Source organism: Vanellus vanellus, assembly GCF_965231255.1.
Source record: "Vanellus vanellus genome assembly, chromosome: Z".
Lineage (NCBI taxonomy): Eukaryota > Metazoa > Chordata > Aves > Charadriiformes > Charadriidae > Vanellus > Vanellus vanellus.
The window spans coordinates 79,149,430-79,167,080 of record NC_138908.1 but is presented as its reverse complement, the minus strand read 5'-3'; the positions used below and the strand labels follow the sequence as shown (position 1 = coordinate 79,167,080).

At 48.0% G+C, this 17,651-nt stretch overlaps 1 protein-coding gene across 1 annotated transcript in view; it reads right to left on the bottom strand.

The window, feature by feature from the left end:
* Nucleotides 1-2,367: 2,367 nt before the first annotated feature.
* Nucleotides 2,368-17,651, bottom strand: part of UBAP2 (ubiquitin associated protein 2) — a 187,333-nt gene continuing 172,049 nt past the window's right edge. The window contains exons 22-28 of the mRNA XM_082497959.1: nucleotides 11,061-11,139; nucleotides 9,387-9,601; nucleotides 7,921-8,020; nucleotides 7,730-7,837; nucleotides 6,240-6,307; nucleotides 5,024-5,215; nucleotides 2,368-3,527 (exon numbers count right to left, since the gene is read on the bottom strand). Of these exons, the coding sequence (XP_082354085.1) occupies nucleotides 3,432-3,527; nucleotides 5,024-5,215; nucleotides 6,240-6,307; nucleotides 7,730-7,837; nucleotides 7,921-8,020; nucleotides 9,387-9,601; nucleotides 11,061-11,139 (858 nt within the window). The 3' untranslated portion in view covers nucleotides 2,368-3,431. The remainder of the gene's footprint in view (nucleotides 3,528-5,023; nucleotides 5,216-6,239; nucleotides 6,308-7,729; nucleotides 7,838-7,920; nucleotides 8,021-9,386; nucleotides 9,602-11,060; nucleotides 11,140-17,651) is intronic.

The following is a 17,651-nucleotide window of genomic DNA, read 5'->3' as shown; positions in this document are numbered from 1 at the left end:
TCTTAATTGAACTGGTTTATTTGCATGGGTTATTTGAAGCTTTGAGTAACAGCTACTCACAAGTTCAGTGCTGTTCCAGTACCAATGCCTATACCTATACATAAATATCTATAAGGTTATTGGAAAATAAAGCCCCTGTTTGACAGCTGTCTGACCCTAAGCTTAAAGAATGAACTGTTTTAGAGCAGTACTTTAGCAGAAGGCCATGGGCGTTGCTGTTACGTTTGGGCAGCAGAGGTGAGACCAGTGGGAAGAGTGTTCATGGTCAGGTAGGACTGCTGCAGGGACACAGGACATGGGGCAGAGCTGCTACTGCCTCTGGTGGCCAGTTCCCTGACAAGGCTGGAGCACAGTGTTTCTCAAAGGGTTAGACACGGCAGCAGGGTATGGGGGATCTTGCTGGGATGGGGGTTGTTCCCTACAAGTTCAAGAGCAGAGAAGTTTGGTTTTGCAGTGCCTTTCTGCAACAGTCAAGCTAAAATTAGCAGGTCAAGTGTACAGGAGTTGCACTTCCTGCACTTGGCACTGTTTGCAGTGCAGCAACTGTGGGGGCAAATGGCATTGGGGCCAGAGTGTTTCTGCTTCACTGCTGTGGCAGAGGAATCCTAATGGCATTTCAGCTTTGCAGGAGTGTCTACAGTGGGGAACAAGAGAGGGATGGTGCTGTCTGGGCCTTCTGACAGGGATCAGACCAGTGTGTACCTCCTGCCTGGCTCTGACAGCACCAGGCTGCCTACAGCCACTAGCAGCATCTTCATCCAGTGGAAGGTGTGGTACCAAAGGCAGGACAAACTCTCCAGCCTGCCCTGTGCTGGGTAAACTCAGCTGCCACTTGCGCAGGTTTGGGTTTCTTTCCCTTTCTGTGATGGCTGAGCGCAGCTGAGCAACCTTGGCTCTACCATCGGTCTGTGGAACAGGGGATCAGAGAGGAAAGTGCTGCAGAAGAGCCCTGCTGCAACCAACACCGTAAGGAACTGGGAAGCCATCCTGTGAAGTCTCACCTGTAAGTGGAGGGGAGCCTGCGTGCAGCTGGTTGCACAGGCATGACCCCAGAGTTGCCTTTGCTGCCTTGTGCTGGGGAAGAGGAGGGTGCCAGAGGGCAACACAGCCCGCAGCCTCCAGGCCTGGAAGTGCTGCACTTCTGTGCCCACAGCTACTGCTGCAGGTGGAAAAGTTGTGCAGCTGGGGACAGGGGTGAAGCACTGACCAAAGTCCTTGCTAGGAAGTCTCCCTTGCTGCTGCCCTGCAACAGACCTGAGGCTCAGCGGGGGGGCTGCCATGTGCTGGCACCAACTCTCCTGCATTGTCTTTTGCCACTGCCAACTGATTCCACACCCTCCCACGTAAGAAAGGACTGACCCACCCACAGCGGTGGACTTCTATAAACAAGAAACTTAAGTGTGTGACGATGGCTCTAGGCAAGTGTGTTTTTCAAAGAACAGCTCCTGTGAGGCAGCAGCTGTGACCACGGGTAAAGGAGGTGCCATTGCTGTAAGCCCCATGGGCTCAGCTGCTGGTCAGCCCCTGTACAGGCCAGCAGTAAGTCCCTAGCCTGCAGAAACATTTTTGGCCCCCTTGACATTCAGGCCCCAAAGGTGGTGGCAGTTGGACAGCAGCTGCCAAGGGCTTCCAGGAGCTCCTGCAGCTTGACCAGTATCAAAACTCAAGCTGGAGTAGAGGAACACCAGCGCAGTTCATGTTGTGCTGCTCAGAGGTAGGGGAAGTACTGGTGCCACACTGACTTCTTCCAAGCCAACTGGGTCGCACAGGAACTGAAAGCTGGTAAAAGTGTGACTCTAAGAAATAAAAGTGGTTCTCATAGTAGAAACACTTATTATTTTTTTTCCTTGTGGATTTTGAAATAGAATGGCCAAGTCCAAGAAAGCCCGTTGCCTGCTGTGTGGACACATGGCATCACATTTACCCACCTCCTCTGCTGTGTGGGGCCAGCACACTGAGGAGGAGGACGCTGGGGCAGGAGCCATCCCTCAGGACCCCTCACCACCAACCTTCCTGCTGGTGGAGACCACAGACCTCATGGGGAAAGCAAGGACAGGCAGTGCTGCAGTTGTGCTCCCTCCCAGCTGCTCCAGAGGGACTCGGACAAAGCACAATGCCAGAGGACACCCAAGGCAGAGAGATGTGATGCTTATGGCAGGAGTCAGTGTGCTGCCCAGGGTCCTATCCCTGCCGCTGGTCCCCTTGAGCTCTCAGCACTGAAGTCATGGTATTCAGCATCCCCTGCAGACCCATCTGCTGCTTTTACCCTCCCAGATGACCCTCTTGTTGCAGGAACAGGTGGAAAAGAACAGGCTGTAAAAGTAAAACTGCTCTTGGAGCCTTTGAAAATGCAGACAAACACCAGTGATATGCTCAGATCTTTATTAGGTGGAGGAAGGGCTAAAAAGAAATTAAATCCCTATAACATTCACCGCACCGGTGCAGGACAAGAAGAACCAGGAGTTGCCTCCAGGGTCTTTGTTTTAAAAAAAGTGGGGAGGGACAGGTGAAGTTTCCATCCAGGAGCTCTGGCTTTCCCTGGGCAGGGTGGCTCAGAGCAGAAAGAGGTACAAGACACAGCTTATACTTTTATTTAAGAAACCGCTACATAGGTTTTGCCTCTAATGATGCAAAGGAGGTTCCAGGATGCACTGAGCCGTCCAAAGTCTCTTGCTAGAGAAACAAACTAAAAAAACCCCCCAAACAAAAAAGAAAACCTTGTCTTTTTTTTTTTATTATTATTCAAAAATTGAAAAACAAAAAAGGTGAGGCTGCAACTCAGGGCCACAGTGACCAAACTGCTCACGAGAATTCCACAGCATGAGGGAGAAAGGAGATGAAAGAAAGGGGAAGGTCCAAAAAATGTTTTTTGGTTTTTTTTTTCCTCTTTAAAGTAACAGCTATATTGGGGGAAGAAATCAAACAACACATTTTGATTCTTTTTTTTTTTGGGGGGGTGGGAGTGGGGGCAGGCCTCCTTATTTCCCTAAATTTAGAACTGCATTAAATAAATGGGCTCCAGCTCACAAAAAAGGGTGCAGTTTGTCTTTGACAGAGTTATAAAGCCCATAGAGCTTAAAAAAGAAAAAAAAACAAACAAGGAAGGATGCCCTGGTGCAGATGGGAAATGAATAATTAGTTTTCCTACAAAGAAAATAAAACAGGCTGCAAGATGCAGAAAACCACATTTAGGCTCTATTACATTTACAAATACATACATAAATATATTACATACAACAGCAACTCAAAGAGGAAGCGGGCGAGTCACACAGAGGATGGATGGCTGGCTGCAGTTCTCCCCGCACAGATGTTTGGCTGAGCAGTTACTTCTTCTCCTAATAATTCCAGGAATGGGCTTTGTCTTTTTTAATTTTGATTTGTTTTTTTCTCCTCCTCTCCTTTCATTCTCTCCCCCCTCCCCGGTTTCAGATTTAGTTTGTCCAGTATGGAGAAGTGCCATAGGCCGTTTTGGTAGCCTGAGACTTTTGCTGCATGGTGCTGGGTTGGTTGCGTTGGCCAGATCCACCCTAGAAATCACAAAGGAAGGAGACATGGGCATCAGTGCTCCCAGGAAGACAAGCCCATCTGAATGTCCCCAGAAGAGCTGCTGCCTCCAGGGACAGCCCTGACACCCAGCAATGCAGTGATGCTCCCCCCGAACAGATCCATTTCTGCTCTGCAACATCTCCTCATCCCACAATCCAGGACAAATGGCCACAGAGATACCAAGCAGGAGCTTGGGTATGCACAAGGAAGGAGAGGAGGATGACTTGGGACAGCAAAGGAGCTCTCTCAAGGTGAGCAGAGGTGCTGCACCAGCCAAGGAAATCACATATTCAGAGAAGTCACTTCCTATTTCTGGACTCTAATGCAGAACACTTTTTTCAGGGAACATTTACAGTGAGGAAACACAAGGGCTGGTTGAAACCAAATCAGAAATTGGAGCCAACATAAACCTGCAAGGGGATGCTTGATTTTTCCCCCAGAGTTACAGTACAAGCGCTCATGTCCTGCTCTCCTGCCGCAGCCAGGGGACAGCAGCACCTGCCTCAGCTTCACACCTCACAGCCCATCTCTCCACACCCCATATCAGGATGGTCTCTTCACAGAATCACAGGCTGGCTGAGACCTGTTGAGGTATCTTGTCCAACCCCTCTGCTCAAGCAGGTCACCTATGGCCAGGTTGCTCAAGACAATGTCCAGACAGCTCCAAGGATGGACACTTAACCTCCACAGGCAACCTGTGCCTGTGCTTGGTCACCATCCCAGTAAAGAAGTGGTTCCTGATGTTCAGAGGTAACCTCCTGTGTTTCAGTTTGTGTATACTGCCGCTGGTCCAGTCACTGGGCACCACTGGAAAGAACCTGGCTCCACCCCTGTTACGCTCTCCCTTCAGATAATTATATACATTGGTAAGATCCCCCCTGAGCCTTCTCCAGGCTGAATGGTCCCAGCTCTCTCAGCCTTTCCTCACAGGAGAGATGATCCAGTTCCTTCATCATCCTTGTGGCCCTTTGTTGGACTCTCTCCAGTACATTCCTGTCTCTCTTGTACTGGGAAGCCCAGAACTGGACACAGCACTCCAGCTGTGGCCTCACCAGTGCTGAGCAGAGAGGAAGGATCTCCTCCCTTGACCTGCTGGTGATACTTCACCTAATGCAGCCAAGCATACCATTGGCCTTCTTTGTGGCAAGGGCACGTTGTTGGCTCACGGTCAACTTGGCATCCACCAGGACCTCCAACTTTTCTGCCAAGTTGCTTTAGCCCCAACCATATACTAGTGTGTGAGGTTGTTCCTGCACAGGGACAGGACTTTGCACTTCCCCTTGCTGAACTTCGAGGTTCCCTCCCCAAGCTGGTCAACAGCATCGAGTCTGTCAGTCTGCAGTCATTGTCAAGGTCCTTTCCCAATGAAGCAAAGCAAAAACTAGAAGCAATCAAAAACCCCCATGACCCTGCTGGGATGTGAGTGGGAGCAATCTGCCCTCAGACCCGCTGTAGACGCAAGGAGGGGAGGACTCACCTGCCCATCTTGCTGAAGATGGTGATGCAGCATCTGGGAATGAGGCTGCTGATGCGCAGGCAAGATATGGAGAAACGGGGCTGGAGCGTAACCTGGGGCAGCACCAGGGTTCAGGGGCCCAGTCGATCCGAGAGCAGAGGGCAGGCTGAAAGGAGGCGGCGTGCCAGCATGGAATCCCTGCTTGTCAAATGTCTGCACGGGAGGTAAAGGGGACGGCATCAGGGACCAGTGTGAGACACTCCATGGAGACCAGACAAGAACAAGAGTGGACCAAACACACATCACCTGAACCTTTCACCAACCCCATGAGTAAGCGAAGTCACACTGAATACCTGCAAGCACTTCAGCAGATGTGTTTCAGCTCCTGTTCTCACCCATATTTCTGCACTAATGCCTCCAACATTTTATTTTACTTTTAATTTCCACAGCCACTGTGTTCCTTTTTTCCCCTGACCTCTTTTTACTCAGTGGGACATGGGATAGCAGCAGCTGCCTGAAATCAGTCCTTCACACATTGCAGGGGCTCAGCCCTGGAATTAACTGACCTACCCAGGACAGCCCAACAAAAGCACAAGAAGAACTTGCAATAAGATTTTCCTCCCCATGGCCAACACTTGGCTCCTAATGCTAAGGATGTAGCTGAGAGCTGGCTTCCTACCTGTAAGCATGGATCACAGCCAGACACCAATTTCCCCAGCTGAGGGCGCAAGGATAGGAAATCAGGAGCTGGACAGAAGCCCACTGCACACCACAGCTTGTCAAAGCACTTTATTTTCCCTGGGAAGGTGCACACTGAGCAACAGACGCAGGAGGTTGTGGGACAGGGACCCTTGGGTGTTAGGGGTGGGCACTACTGACCAGTCTCTCTGGTGGAAAGCAAATCACCTCTCGACTCAGCTGCTCTGGGGGCTATTTTGACTAAAAACATTAGCACTGTCACATTTCATTTGCACCCAGGACACAGCATGCATGGGGCAGAGTAGGCAGCATGCAGCACCATAGAACTGCTATACCAGGTCAGGAGCTGACATGACAGAATTGGTGGGACAGAGAAAGAAACTGCTCTCCAACAGCAAACAGAGCCAGCGTAAGAAACGCCATGGCAGCTGACCCTGAGACCAACTGTCCTGGCAACGGTCCCAGCCACCAGTGCTCTGCAGGGGCAGCCATGGGTCTGGACTCAGGCCACGAAGGAGGAGGATCCAGTGTTGCTCACCTGAGTCTTGTTATAGACTGAGCCACTGATATCAGGCACACCTGTGTTACTTGAGGTCACAGAAACACCTGGAAAACAAAAAAATAGGCACGGACAATGAGAAAGTAAACCACCACAAGCCCTGCTGCAGCTGCTGGCCAGCCTTTCAGACCCACAGTAACCCACGCGCAAACAGAAAATAGAGCTCAGTTCCTTGCTCCTGCAGCAAAGCGGAAACCAGACCACTGGGATAAATCACCCATGTCTATGACCCAGTGGTTACTGCTTGGATTCAAATGCATTTCACCAGGCAGCAGCTGGTGGCACTGAACACTCATTTAAGCTTGCGAAAAGCCAGCTTTCCCCTAGGATTATGGGTGCATTTGGCTCTACTGCAGCATTCAAGTGCTTTGCAGTGCTACACTGAGCGATGAGACTCAGCATCTGCTACGCATTTGAGCCCTTGCCCTTTCACATTCTGCAGAAGGGTGAGGTCTGCAATGCCCTTCTGCCCTGAGAGGATTAATATCACTGATATAGGCTGGCTTCCACCTGAGCCCGCTGGTGCCACAACAGGCTCAGAAACACGCACTTAACAGTGATGTGACTCTCAAACCAGCCACTTACTCACAGTCTTATAAAGACTGGCTCTAAAAATTTCACTTGGATCAGAATAAAAAGAGTGTTCCTTTGGCCAGTGAATCAGAGGACTGGACTCAAGAGGGTGTGCACTACTCTAAAGTTGTACCCTTCCTAGGACATTGCTCTTTTTTAGATTGCTTCTCCACAGAGGAAAGCACGATCAGCACTTGGCTTAAGACAGCCCAGTTGGTGTTTCAAATGCACAGCAAATGCTTGGTATTTGCTTAAGCCCAAGGATGAACTAGTTAGCGCTAAGCAGTTCAGTACACATTTCTCAGGTCTAATCAGCATGTGCAGAATAAAGCTATCATATAAGCTATATAAATTCTTCAGCCTTTACAGGAACAAAAGAAACATTTCCAGGCATGAAACAATGTGATGAGTTACAGGGTGTATGGACAGCAGCTGAAACAACAGCCCAGAGATGTGTGAACTGCTCTGCTCGCCTCTAACACATGGCTATTTCAGATGCCAACCAAGAAACTCAAAATCTAGTCTTCATTTGGCAGAGGACCATTTCAGCAGCAGCATTCAACGGCTTAGGCTTCAAAAACACAACACTGCTGTATGACCACTATTCTTCAGCAAAGAAAACCTTGGCAGAGGAAACAGCTCACCATTTCTCCCACGTATAATTGTGGACAAAGCTGCTCATCAGCCACACAAATCCTTATGCAAAGTTCAGCCATGAGGCTTAGAAGGAAGACTTGGGCCATTAAAAAAGCATTTTGTATACGGGAGATGGAGAAACAGCTTGGATTGTGACCCTGTTTAGAGCTGGCTGCTGTGTTGACTGCACAGCACTGGCAATACTGAGAGTTTGCCCTACTAAATCCCACTCAAGAGCAACCTCAAGTCTCATGTGTTACCTTTCCCAGGTCCAGTGCCAGCAGATTTGTTTTGTGCTTGAGATGACCCACTGTAGCCTCCTTTGCTGTAATCTCCAGCTGCCGTTCCCTGCGTTAAGTCATCATAGCCTGCCGGTGTGTACAAGACAAGGTGTTACAGTGTACAAGCAGCTCTGCAGACGCTCATGTGAAAAGCGCAGTGGTAAGCATACCTGTTCCATAGCCATGCTGCCCATAGCCACTTGCTTGCTGGAAAGGAGTCGACGCAGTGTTCAGGTTGACTCCATGCTGTTTAGCAGATGCTGGAGGTACCTGGACAAAGGAAGGGAACAAAAGGTGCCGTTAACTGGGGAACGGCACCCAAGATGCAAGCTACCTCTGCCATCTAGTGGGGAAGGCACCTCCACCTCACATGGGAAATTTCATCTGGAGTTGTGAGCACTGGGGTGGCATGGGACATAGCACTCACGCTTCCAACAGTAACTTGCTGTAGTAGATTTGTGCAAGCTCCAGGTTTTCTGCTAGAACTGTCCCTCTGATTGCTCTGCCACCCTGTCTCTGAACAGGCAGCAAATTTCTTTCATACACTGACTGTAAACAGCAATTTTTTGCCTACAAGCCAAAGAAGGAGCAACCACAGTGCTCTCCCTCCAGAATCAAATGAAACACCAACTCCTGCCTGACGCTGTTTCATAAAACACAGTCCTACAGGGCCCTAAAATAGACTCCTTTGCCCTTCAGCCTGGAGCATCACTTCCCAAATAACCTTCCTCCTGAGACTACCAGTGGTGCTCTCTGACTTAATGGGGCCTGCTCCATCCTCAAAAGGATTTCCTAGGCACTCGCAGCTTGCTGACTTTCCAGAGACTGATAAGGGCTTTCAGGAACATTAAGTCCATGAGCTGCACCTGTCTGCTATTTACAGTAACCTGTCCAGGAGTCCATGAGTTCTGGCCTTTTTAATTACCTGTTTTCATGGGGAAGAGACTGCAGCTATTTTCATATATATATATATTTTCATGTTTGCACATTTTTGGAGATCCCTTGCAGACTGGGGAAGACAACACTACTCCATTATTGTGAGACCCAGCCCAGAGTACTGCATCTAGCTCTGGGGTCCCCGGTAAAAGAAAGACATGGACCTTTTAGAGCAGGTGTGGAGGAGGGCCATGAAAATGATCGGGTGTTGGAACACCTCTCCTATGAAGAAAGGCTGACAGTTGGGGTTGTTCAGCCTGAAGAAGACAAGGCTCCAAGGAGACCTTATTGCAGCCTTTCAATACAATACAAGGGGGCTTGTAAGAAAGACGGAGAAAAAAACTTTTTACTAGGCCCTGTAGTGAAAGGAAAAAGGGCAACAGTTTTAAACTGAAAGACAGTAGGTTTAGGCGGGACATGAGGAAGACATTTTTTATAATGGTGATGTGATGAGACACTGGAACAGGTTGCTCAGAGAAGTTATGGGTGCCCTGTCGTTGGAAGTGTTCAAGGTCAGGTTGGATGGGGCTTTGAGCAGCCTGATCTAGTGAAAGACGTCCCTGCCCATGACAGGGGGGTTGGAACTAGATGATCTTTGAAGGTCCCTTCCAACCCAAACCATCCTGTGCTTCCAAGATGTAGAAGGTCTGGGCTGGAGAGAGCAAAACCAGAGGGTTACGGTTTAGGCTGTCACACTTACAAACATGGTTGGCCCATACTGGAATGCACTGGGTACACCGGGCACACCAGCATAATAAGGTAACCCAGTGTAGCTGTACCCCGGGGGCAAGGTCGGGTTGAGGAAGGGCTGCTGAGTTGTATGGTGAGTCTGTGTCTGGTTCTGCTGTGGCTGGGCGAGCGTTGTAGCAGGAGCAGGAGAGGCAGAATCCCCACGGCCAAATTTTGTTACGTCACCTGTGAAAGAAAGAACTGATCAGAAAAGCTATCAAAGCTACTCCAAATGTGGTGGACTGAAAGGATTCAAATCCTCTGAATACAAGTAGAAAACTACAGAAGAGAGCACATCCTAGACTTGAAAGCCTGCAGTTGTTCATGGGAAGCGCTCTCCTGGTCTCTGTTCCTGATGGCCACAGGGACATTGCCTGTTTATGGCACTGAACACCGTGCTGTGGCTAATCCATTGATAAAATGGAGACATACTTACCCATCTCACATGGTCTGAGCAGATTCATTACTATCAGATCACTGCAATAAAACATGCTACAAGCAGAAGTATGGTAAATAGCCAAAGAGCAAATGCTTGATGGGTTAAAGTGTGACTCTCCTGGAGTTTAAACTGATTAGCTAAGCTTCATGGGCTGAAAGCAAGTTAGGATTTAAAAGCAGTGATGGGCATATTTTTGTCAGTGTCTGTTTATTTGTCAAGCATGACTAGTTAGATGTCTGGTTCCTCACACCACCAAAGTTCTGGAGACAGTAGCTGAAGGCCAGGAAAGCAAGGCTTGCATCGCGGGCCACCTTATTGAAGAAGTAGGAAGGGAAATTTGGTTATTAACCCAAAAGCAGCTTCCCGAGAGAAGTGATTCCGAAGCAGAAAACTCCCAAACACTTGCATTTTGTGGCAGCCTACAGAGCATGTTCACATGTTTTTTAGGGAGGTGACATACATCAATCACATCTATATCACATCACTATTCCTTTTTGTTGATTACCAGGAAGTATGACAATACTTAATATCATCATTATAGGAATTATAACGCCTATGGCTACAGTTTTAAGCTGTAATCAGATGGCAGTGGATGAAAACCACTGGCTGAAATCCTGGATGGTGTTAATGTCATCAGTGGTGGTAACTGAAGAGCAAGAGCAGGAATTAGGAAGGGCTGCTTAGATCACAGGCTTTTAGGAATGAAGTCCATTAGATTTGGGGAGGGTGAGGGAGAGCCTGCTAGATACAGCTCCTGCTGGGAACATACAAGTGCTAAAATAGCAGTAACAAAGTATGGGCAGCTGCTGAGGGGGGTCTATTCCAGTGCCAAAAAAGGAAAGCAAGCAGGTTGAATTTTGTGAAGAAAAACTAAGCTATGGAATATTTTTCAAGCACTTGTAAATGCTTGGTAAGGGCACTAGATTACACTGCTGTTTACATTCATAATAATTTTGCACTTATTCTCAAAGGCTCTCCAACTTAGTCCCAGAAGAAATCATGTATGAATTACTGACCAAGACAATGAAGAAACATTAGTGTCAGAGTTGAGAGGGAGATGCTCGCTTTTGTTTGGACTAGTTTGGACTGATGGGTTTAACTGCTTACAGAAGGGAAAAATGATTGCTGCTTCAGCAACAGCAGGATGACCCGCATTTAGAAACCAGCACATCTCACCTGCCATCCTCATCTTTAAATTGCACTCACCTGAGTATGGGTTGTTAGCAAGGCTCCCATCTCTGCCTGTCAAGGTTGCAGGAGCAGGGAATGTAATTCCATAGTAATCCTTGGAAAGGGACAACATAATTTATTAATAGTTGAAACTGTAGCAGAGCTGGGCAGCTCTTAGCAACACTATTATATGCATAAGAAAATTTAAAAAGGAAAAACTAAAGGAAGTTTGGGCAGAAGCTGACTTCGTTGCTTACAGCAGAGATGAAGATTTACCTGGATCCTCAACTTCAAAATAAACCCACTCTACAGACATATTTAATATTATATACAAATACTTCATCTCTTCATGGTAAGTTAAAGGCAATAACTAAATGGTTTCCCCTGCCAGTCCGCAGCTCTGAGTTGTGACCTTCCAGTGAGACTGCGCCTGGAAGAGCAACAGATCAGGGGCCAAAGACCTGGGGTGAGGCCAGGGCCGTAAGCGAATTGTGGATGTAGTCTGAAGGTTCCACCCTTGTATCGTGCTCTGTTTTCTAAGTCAAAACATCAGGTAGGAGAACAGCACAAACATTAAAAGGACAAAAAAAAAAAAAAAAAAAAAAAAAACAAACCACCACGGAGAAAAAGAGTTACTACCTGATGACTGGAAAATTTATTTAAACTATGTTACAGGAGACCTCAGATCAATAGTTTCTAAAGTGGGGTGTGCAAGACAATCCACTGGGGTGCATGAAGAAAATGTTTTCGGTACGATCAATAAATAAAATTTTAAAAATTCAAAAGTACTATTTGTGTAATCTTTTGCTCATCTTTTTTTTTTAATTTTTATTTTTATGTATGTTTTATTACATACATATTAGTACAGTAACATATGTATATAATTTAGAAATAAAAATCTATTGCGGATGAGTGCTCACAGATTTTTTACTGATGGAGTGTGTGATCAAGAAAGGTGGAGACCACTGCCTTAGATCATTCGTCTAGGTCCTCTACAACAAGGTAAGGTAGTCCTCACCCTAGAAAGCTTGCACTCCAAGATGACAGGACACACCAGCAAACCAAAGCAGCATTTTGTCTTTGGGGCGGGGTGGGGTGGGGTGGGGGAAGTTTGCCTTTCCCTCTCTGGGCAAACTGCACATGTGGGGCTGGCACTCTGCTAAAGCAGTTTTCCTCCTAATTCTTATAGTTTACTTGTCACCACCTCCAATCCAACAAGAGTTAATGCTTTAACCAGTAACATATCCATTTCCATACATTCTCCAACATTAGAAAAACATCATCCTTCTTCATACCCCTCTCTGCAAATTCCCCAACACCCCAAATGCTTTCTCTGAGTTGATAGCACCTTCCACCTTGCTGCATTTCTGTGCATCACACCGGTTTCCTACACCCAGTCCTCCATCACTGAACATGAAATAATGCAGCAATGATTTAGTATTGCAGGTGCTTTCTATAACTTGAAACGGTGATATATTTCATCATCCTTTCCTTCTCAAGTAATTCCACCTTATCAACTCTGGCATGAATTATTTAACAAAACAACCAAATTCACATTGAAAGTTTTAGCAGATTACTCAAAACAGCACTCTTGTCGCCTTCCAAGGAAAATCCAAAAAGCAGATTTAGAGAAGAGACCTAAACTGGACCTGACACACTAGCATTTTCCCCTATATAAACTGGACAAAATGTAACCAAATCCACATGAGAACCGGGTCTAAGGATTGCAATCATTCTGCCTCTAAGGTGGGGGAAAAACACATCAGCACTACATATCCCTGTCCCACACACCTGTGCATAACAAAAAATCATTAGAAAATATGACTGCATGGTAGTTATCTTTGCACTGCATGACTAGCCACAGGAAAACATCAGAAGAGATACTGTGGTCTTCGAACACCGTGGGTATTTCCTGACATACAGAAGGCATGCAGGAGAAGGTGCCTAAAGTCAAAACTGAAGTATCAGGAATAGATTCAAAAGGTGAGACAGACAAGGACTGAAAAATGACAAGTGATCTGAAGTAACATATTTAACCTCCACCAAGCAGCTTGCTAGGTACCATGCACACTGGCTGAGGCATTTGTAACATCTCTACACAGGCAGCCTGCAACCGACTAACAGAAAAGAGAGCATACCCCAATCTAATACACACAATAATAATAAAAAAATAATAAACAGAACATTCATATTAAGAAAATGAGCTAAATTAAAAAAGAATCCTCTCTCAAACGTCAGGAGAAAACCCCGTTCTCGCTGTATCAGCAGCCACGAGCACCTCTCTCTGCTAGAAGCTTCCCAGGAAGCAATGAAGACTTGCACTTGGGACTCTGCCCACTTTCACTTTCTAGATGTAAGCAGAACGGCATGCCAAAGACAAATATTCCCACCTCCTCAGGCCTCCCAGACACCTAATGTTGTCTGATTTCTATAACAAATTCAATGCACAATAAAACCACAAAAATCTAGAAATCACAATCATTGCATGAATAGTTGACGAAAAATCCTTCATGACATTCATGCATTTATTTACAAATATCAACACACTGAGGACAAATAACTCAGAGGGGTGGGGGTAATGACAGCTGATCATAAAGGAAAGCGTCCATTAAGCTAGTATATAGAAATAATACCAGAGCATATAAGAAAAATAGATATTGGTAGGAGACCAACTTGAAAATAAAAACCAAGCAAGAACACACACACAAGAGATCATGGGCTTAATAGCATCTCCAGCACAGCTGCCCCAAAAGCCTCTGGTGCTGTGCTTTCACATCCCCTGTTCAACTGTAACAGCACAGCAGAAGCACTCCCCCCACACCCCAACAACAAGCCATGGGAAAGAACCAGCTCTTCTTCCCTATGGCCACCTCTGGATTACACTTGACAAGCACTACAAAACCCTCAGAAGAAAGTAAACAGAAAGCAAAACTGAAAATAGGGAAATTCTGCCTAGATGATGATGATGAAAAGAAAGCCATGCCACCACATAAAGCCGAACACCCAGCAGCACCCCAAGCACAGCGCCCACCCGCACCACCAACGAGCCTCACCAGGCTCCTCACCACCACCGCCCACACCCCCACCATGCCTGCGCCCGCAACCCCACACACCCGCCTGCCGCACGGCGCCCCGGCGCTCCTGCTCCTCCTGACGGCTCTTGCCACCACCCTCGCCTGCCACCACCTGTGTCCCCGCGATGCCACCTTCACCTGGGACAGCATCAGGATCCTAAAGGCCATGGCTCCCAGCCCGCCACAGCCCTGCCAGCACCAGCAGCCGCCCTTCCCCTTCCCCGACACCCTCCGCCACACCAACCACCCACAGCAAGCCGCCGCCACCGCCCGACACATCCTCGACAACCTCTTCGCCACCCTCAGCAGCCAGAGCTCCCCTCAACACTGGGACGCCCAGGCACGGGATCGCCTCCTCAACAAGCTCCAGCATTACATCCATTACCTGGAGCAATGCCTGCCAGCCAACAGGATGGTCTTCCGAGGCCAAGGGCCCCGCAACATCGTGCTCAGCATCAACAAATACTTCAGGCGCATCCAGGACTTCCTCCGCACCCACAACCACAGCGCCTGCGCCTGGGACCACGTCCGCATTGAAGCTCTTGCCTGTTTCCAACATGTGGACACGCTCATACGGCGAATGAAGAGCCGAGACGTTCCTGGCCACCACTAAACCTACCCATGCCAAATGCCTGTCCCCAGCCAATGCCAGATGCCGCAGATCAAGCAGAGGCTGCATCAGCCCAGGCAGGTATCGCTCAGTACCACTCACACCTCTCCCTGCCAGGAGCCTGCACCAATGGGGAAATGGGCAGGACTGCGGGTAGGCTGCGGCCAGTCTGCGGCACAGTCTGTGTACCCACACCGTGGCCACACCTTTGCTGCAAAGGGAGAAGGAAAGCACCGCAATTCACACTCATGGACACATGTGAAGTGATGGGGACAGGGGTGGTACTTATTATCCATGGCGTTATGGATAACAAGTATGGAGGACTGCGACCTCCCCTGATGGAGGGGAAGGTCCCCATGGACACTGCAGGACTCTCACGCCAACCACTATTTATCGCAGAACTCTATTTATTTATTTATTTTGCCAGCCATTCCTTTCTATGTGTATTTATTTATTTAATTATTATTTAATTATTCACTTGTTAGAAATAAAGACTTTTTGCAAAAAAAAAAAAAAAAAAAAAAGAAAAGAGGTGGTCATCATGCTTATGGCTGACAGGCAAAGACAGGGTCCCTGCAGGCAGGCAGGGATGAGCAGTCCCTGGGAGGGTGCCTCCCTCCCACCAATGCCTCCTGCCCTGGACAGCGAGCCACTCTCGGGGACCCACCATGGTCCTTCAAGCCCACAGGCATCTCCCACTGTTGCCAGACCCTTGGAGTACACACTCGCCCAGACAACATGACGCTTGCCTGCACTGTGTGCTCTTCCTCTCCCATCACCCACCCTTGCCCTTCCCAACCCTCTCCCACTGCCAAGGCCAGAAAGACATCTCCAAACCACCACCCCATCACAAACACCCATTCTGCAATGCCATAGCACTGCTTGGGACCATGCACAGTGGCACACACAAGCTGCATCTCAAAGAGGCAAGGAGGGTGCCCACCAAGGCACGTGGAGATTTGGACAAGGAAGAGCACCCCGGGGCTACAAACCCCACCCAAGAAACACCAAAAAGCCGCAAAAAAACACAGGAGATAACCAGGACTGATCACTGCCCTCCTACAACCACCATAACTGGCCCAGGACACTCCTGCCTGCACACATACACCACCAGCCACAGGGACCTGCCTCAATACATACAGCACACCAGCCTAGGGCTTCTTCACCCCAACACATCCTCAGCAAACAAAAAGATACATCCCCCAAACACCACCGCCCAACACGGTCCAAACCAACCACCACAGGATTCCCCAGGAAGGAAACTGCCCATGCACCACCAGCACCAGCTGCTCCTGTGCCCTCTCAAACCACCACCCCAAAGATATCTGCCCCAGGTGCTTTGCCCTCTCCAGGTAAGCCTGAGCAAGACAACACAAAAGTTCAGCAGATCTGGCCTCCTCCCACCCGGGATAAAGAGGTTGCTCTCCATGCTCAGTCACACCACCTCCACCACCACATAACTGCAAGTGCCCAGGGTACATATTTTTGGGGTGGTGGTGCAACCACAAAGGAGCACCTTCAGCACAGCTGGAGAGTGAGACAACAAGTGGGACCAAATATTTTCAAGTACACAGTGGGACCCCTCATGACAACTTCCAGGTTGTCCTACAGCCCTCCTGGTGTTCCTCCTAACCAGAAATACCCTGTGATGCCACGCAGGGGGGATCTCATTGGCTCAGTCTTCTCTGTGGTGGCTGAAGAAACGAAACCCCACTCAGACATAAAAACAGAGGAGAGGTAACAATACAAGCTGGAACAAAGGGAATTCAAACTTGAAAGAATAAACACATCTTTATTATCTTCACCATGAAGGTGACACAGAACCAGAAGAGGGATTAGGGAGGTTGTGGTATGTCCAATCCTGGGGATATATCCAAAAGCATCACTGCACAAGGTCATCAGCCACCCCCTCTAACACCACCTACCCCCAGCAACAGATGGCACTTGGGGTCTCCAGACAAAACCAGACTGTTGAAAAGAAATTTTAGAAAACGAAAGAAATGATGCAGGAAGAGTTAAAAAAAAAAAAAAAAAAAAACAAAAAGAAACCCACAAATACCCACCACTAAAACGAGGCAACAACAAAAAAAACTCCCAACAAAACAGAGAGGGGAACTGAGAAGTTCAAGGAGTACGAGGGCATATGACACAAGCACCAGGCAAACAGTGGAAACGGGAAAAATGGAGTTGTTTCAAGAGAACCTTTTCCTCTGTGCAGCACATGGAGACAGTGCTAACAAAAAACTCCTCAACTAGCAAAAAGAGCAAAAACCAAGCCATACAAAAATATTTCTGGATGCATCGCCTTCCTTGTTCAATAAGCAGCAACTTAGAAAACACTTCATACCCTCAGAACAACAAGGTTCAGACCAAGGAAAGGGAAAAAAGAGATTGTAGAAGCTTCATGAACTAACACTAAGGAATCAAGTCGATATAGCCAAAGCCACCTCCTGAACGAACATCTGGACCTCAAGAGTTCTGGAGATGCCCAAAAAATACATCTTTTAACGAATCTATAAAAATGTGAAACGAAATGGAGAGCTAGGCAGAGAAGAACCTAATGAGGTTCAACAAAAGCCAAGTGCAAGGTCCTGCACCTGGGGAGGAAGAATGCTAGGCACCAGTACAGGTTAGGGGCGGACCTGCTGGGAAGTAGTTCTGAGGAGAAGGATCTGGGGGTTGTGGTAGAAAGTAAATTATCCATGGCCCAGCAAAGTGCCCTTGTTGCCAAAAAGGCCAATGGCATCCTGGGCTGCATAGGGAAGAGTGTGGCCAGTAGGTGGAAGGAGGTCATTCTCCCCCTCTACTCTGCACTGGTGAGGCCACAACTGGAATACTGTGTCCAGTTTTGGGCTCCCCAGTTCAAGAGGGACAGAGAATTGCTGGAGTGAGTCCAGCGAAGGGCAACTAAGATGATTAAGGGCTTGGAGCATCTCCCTTATG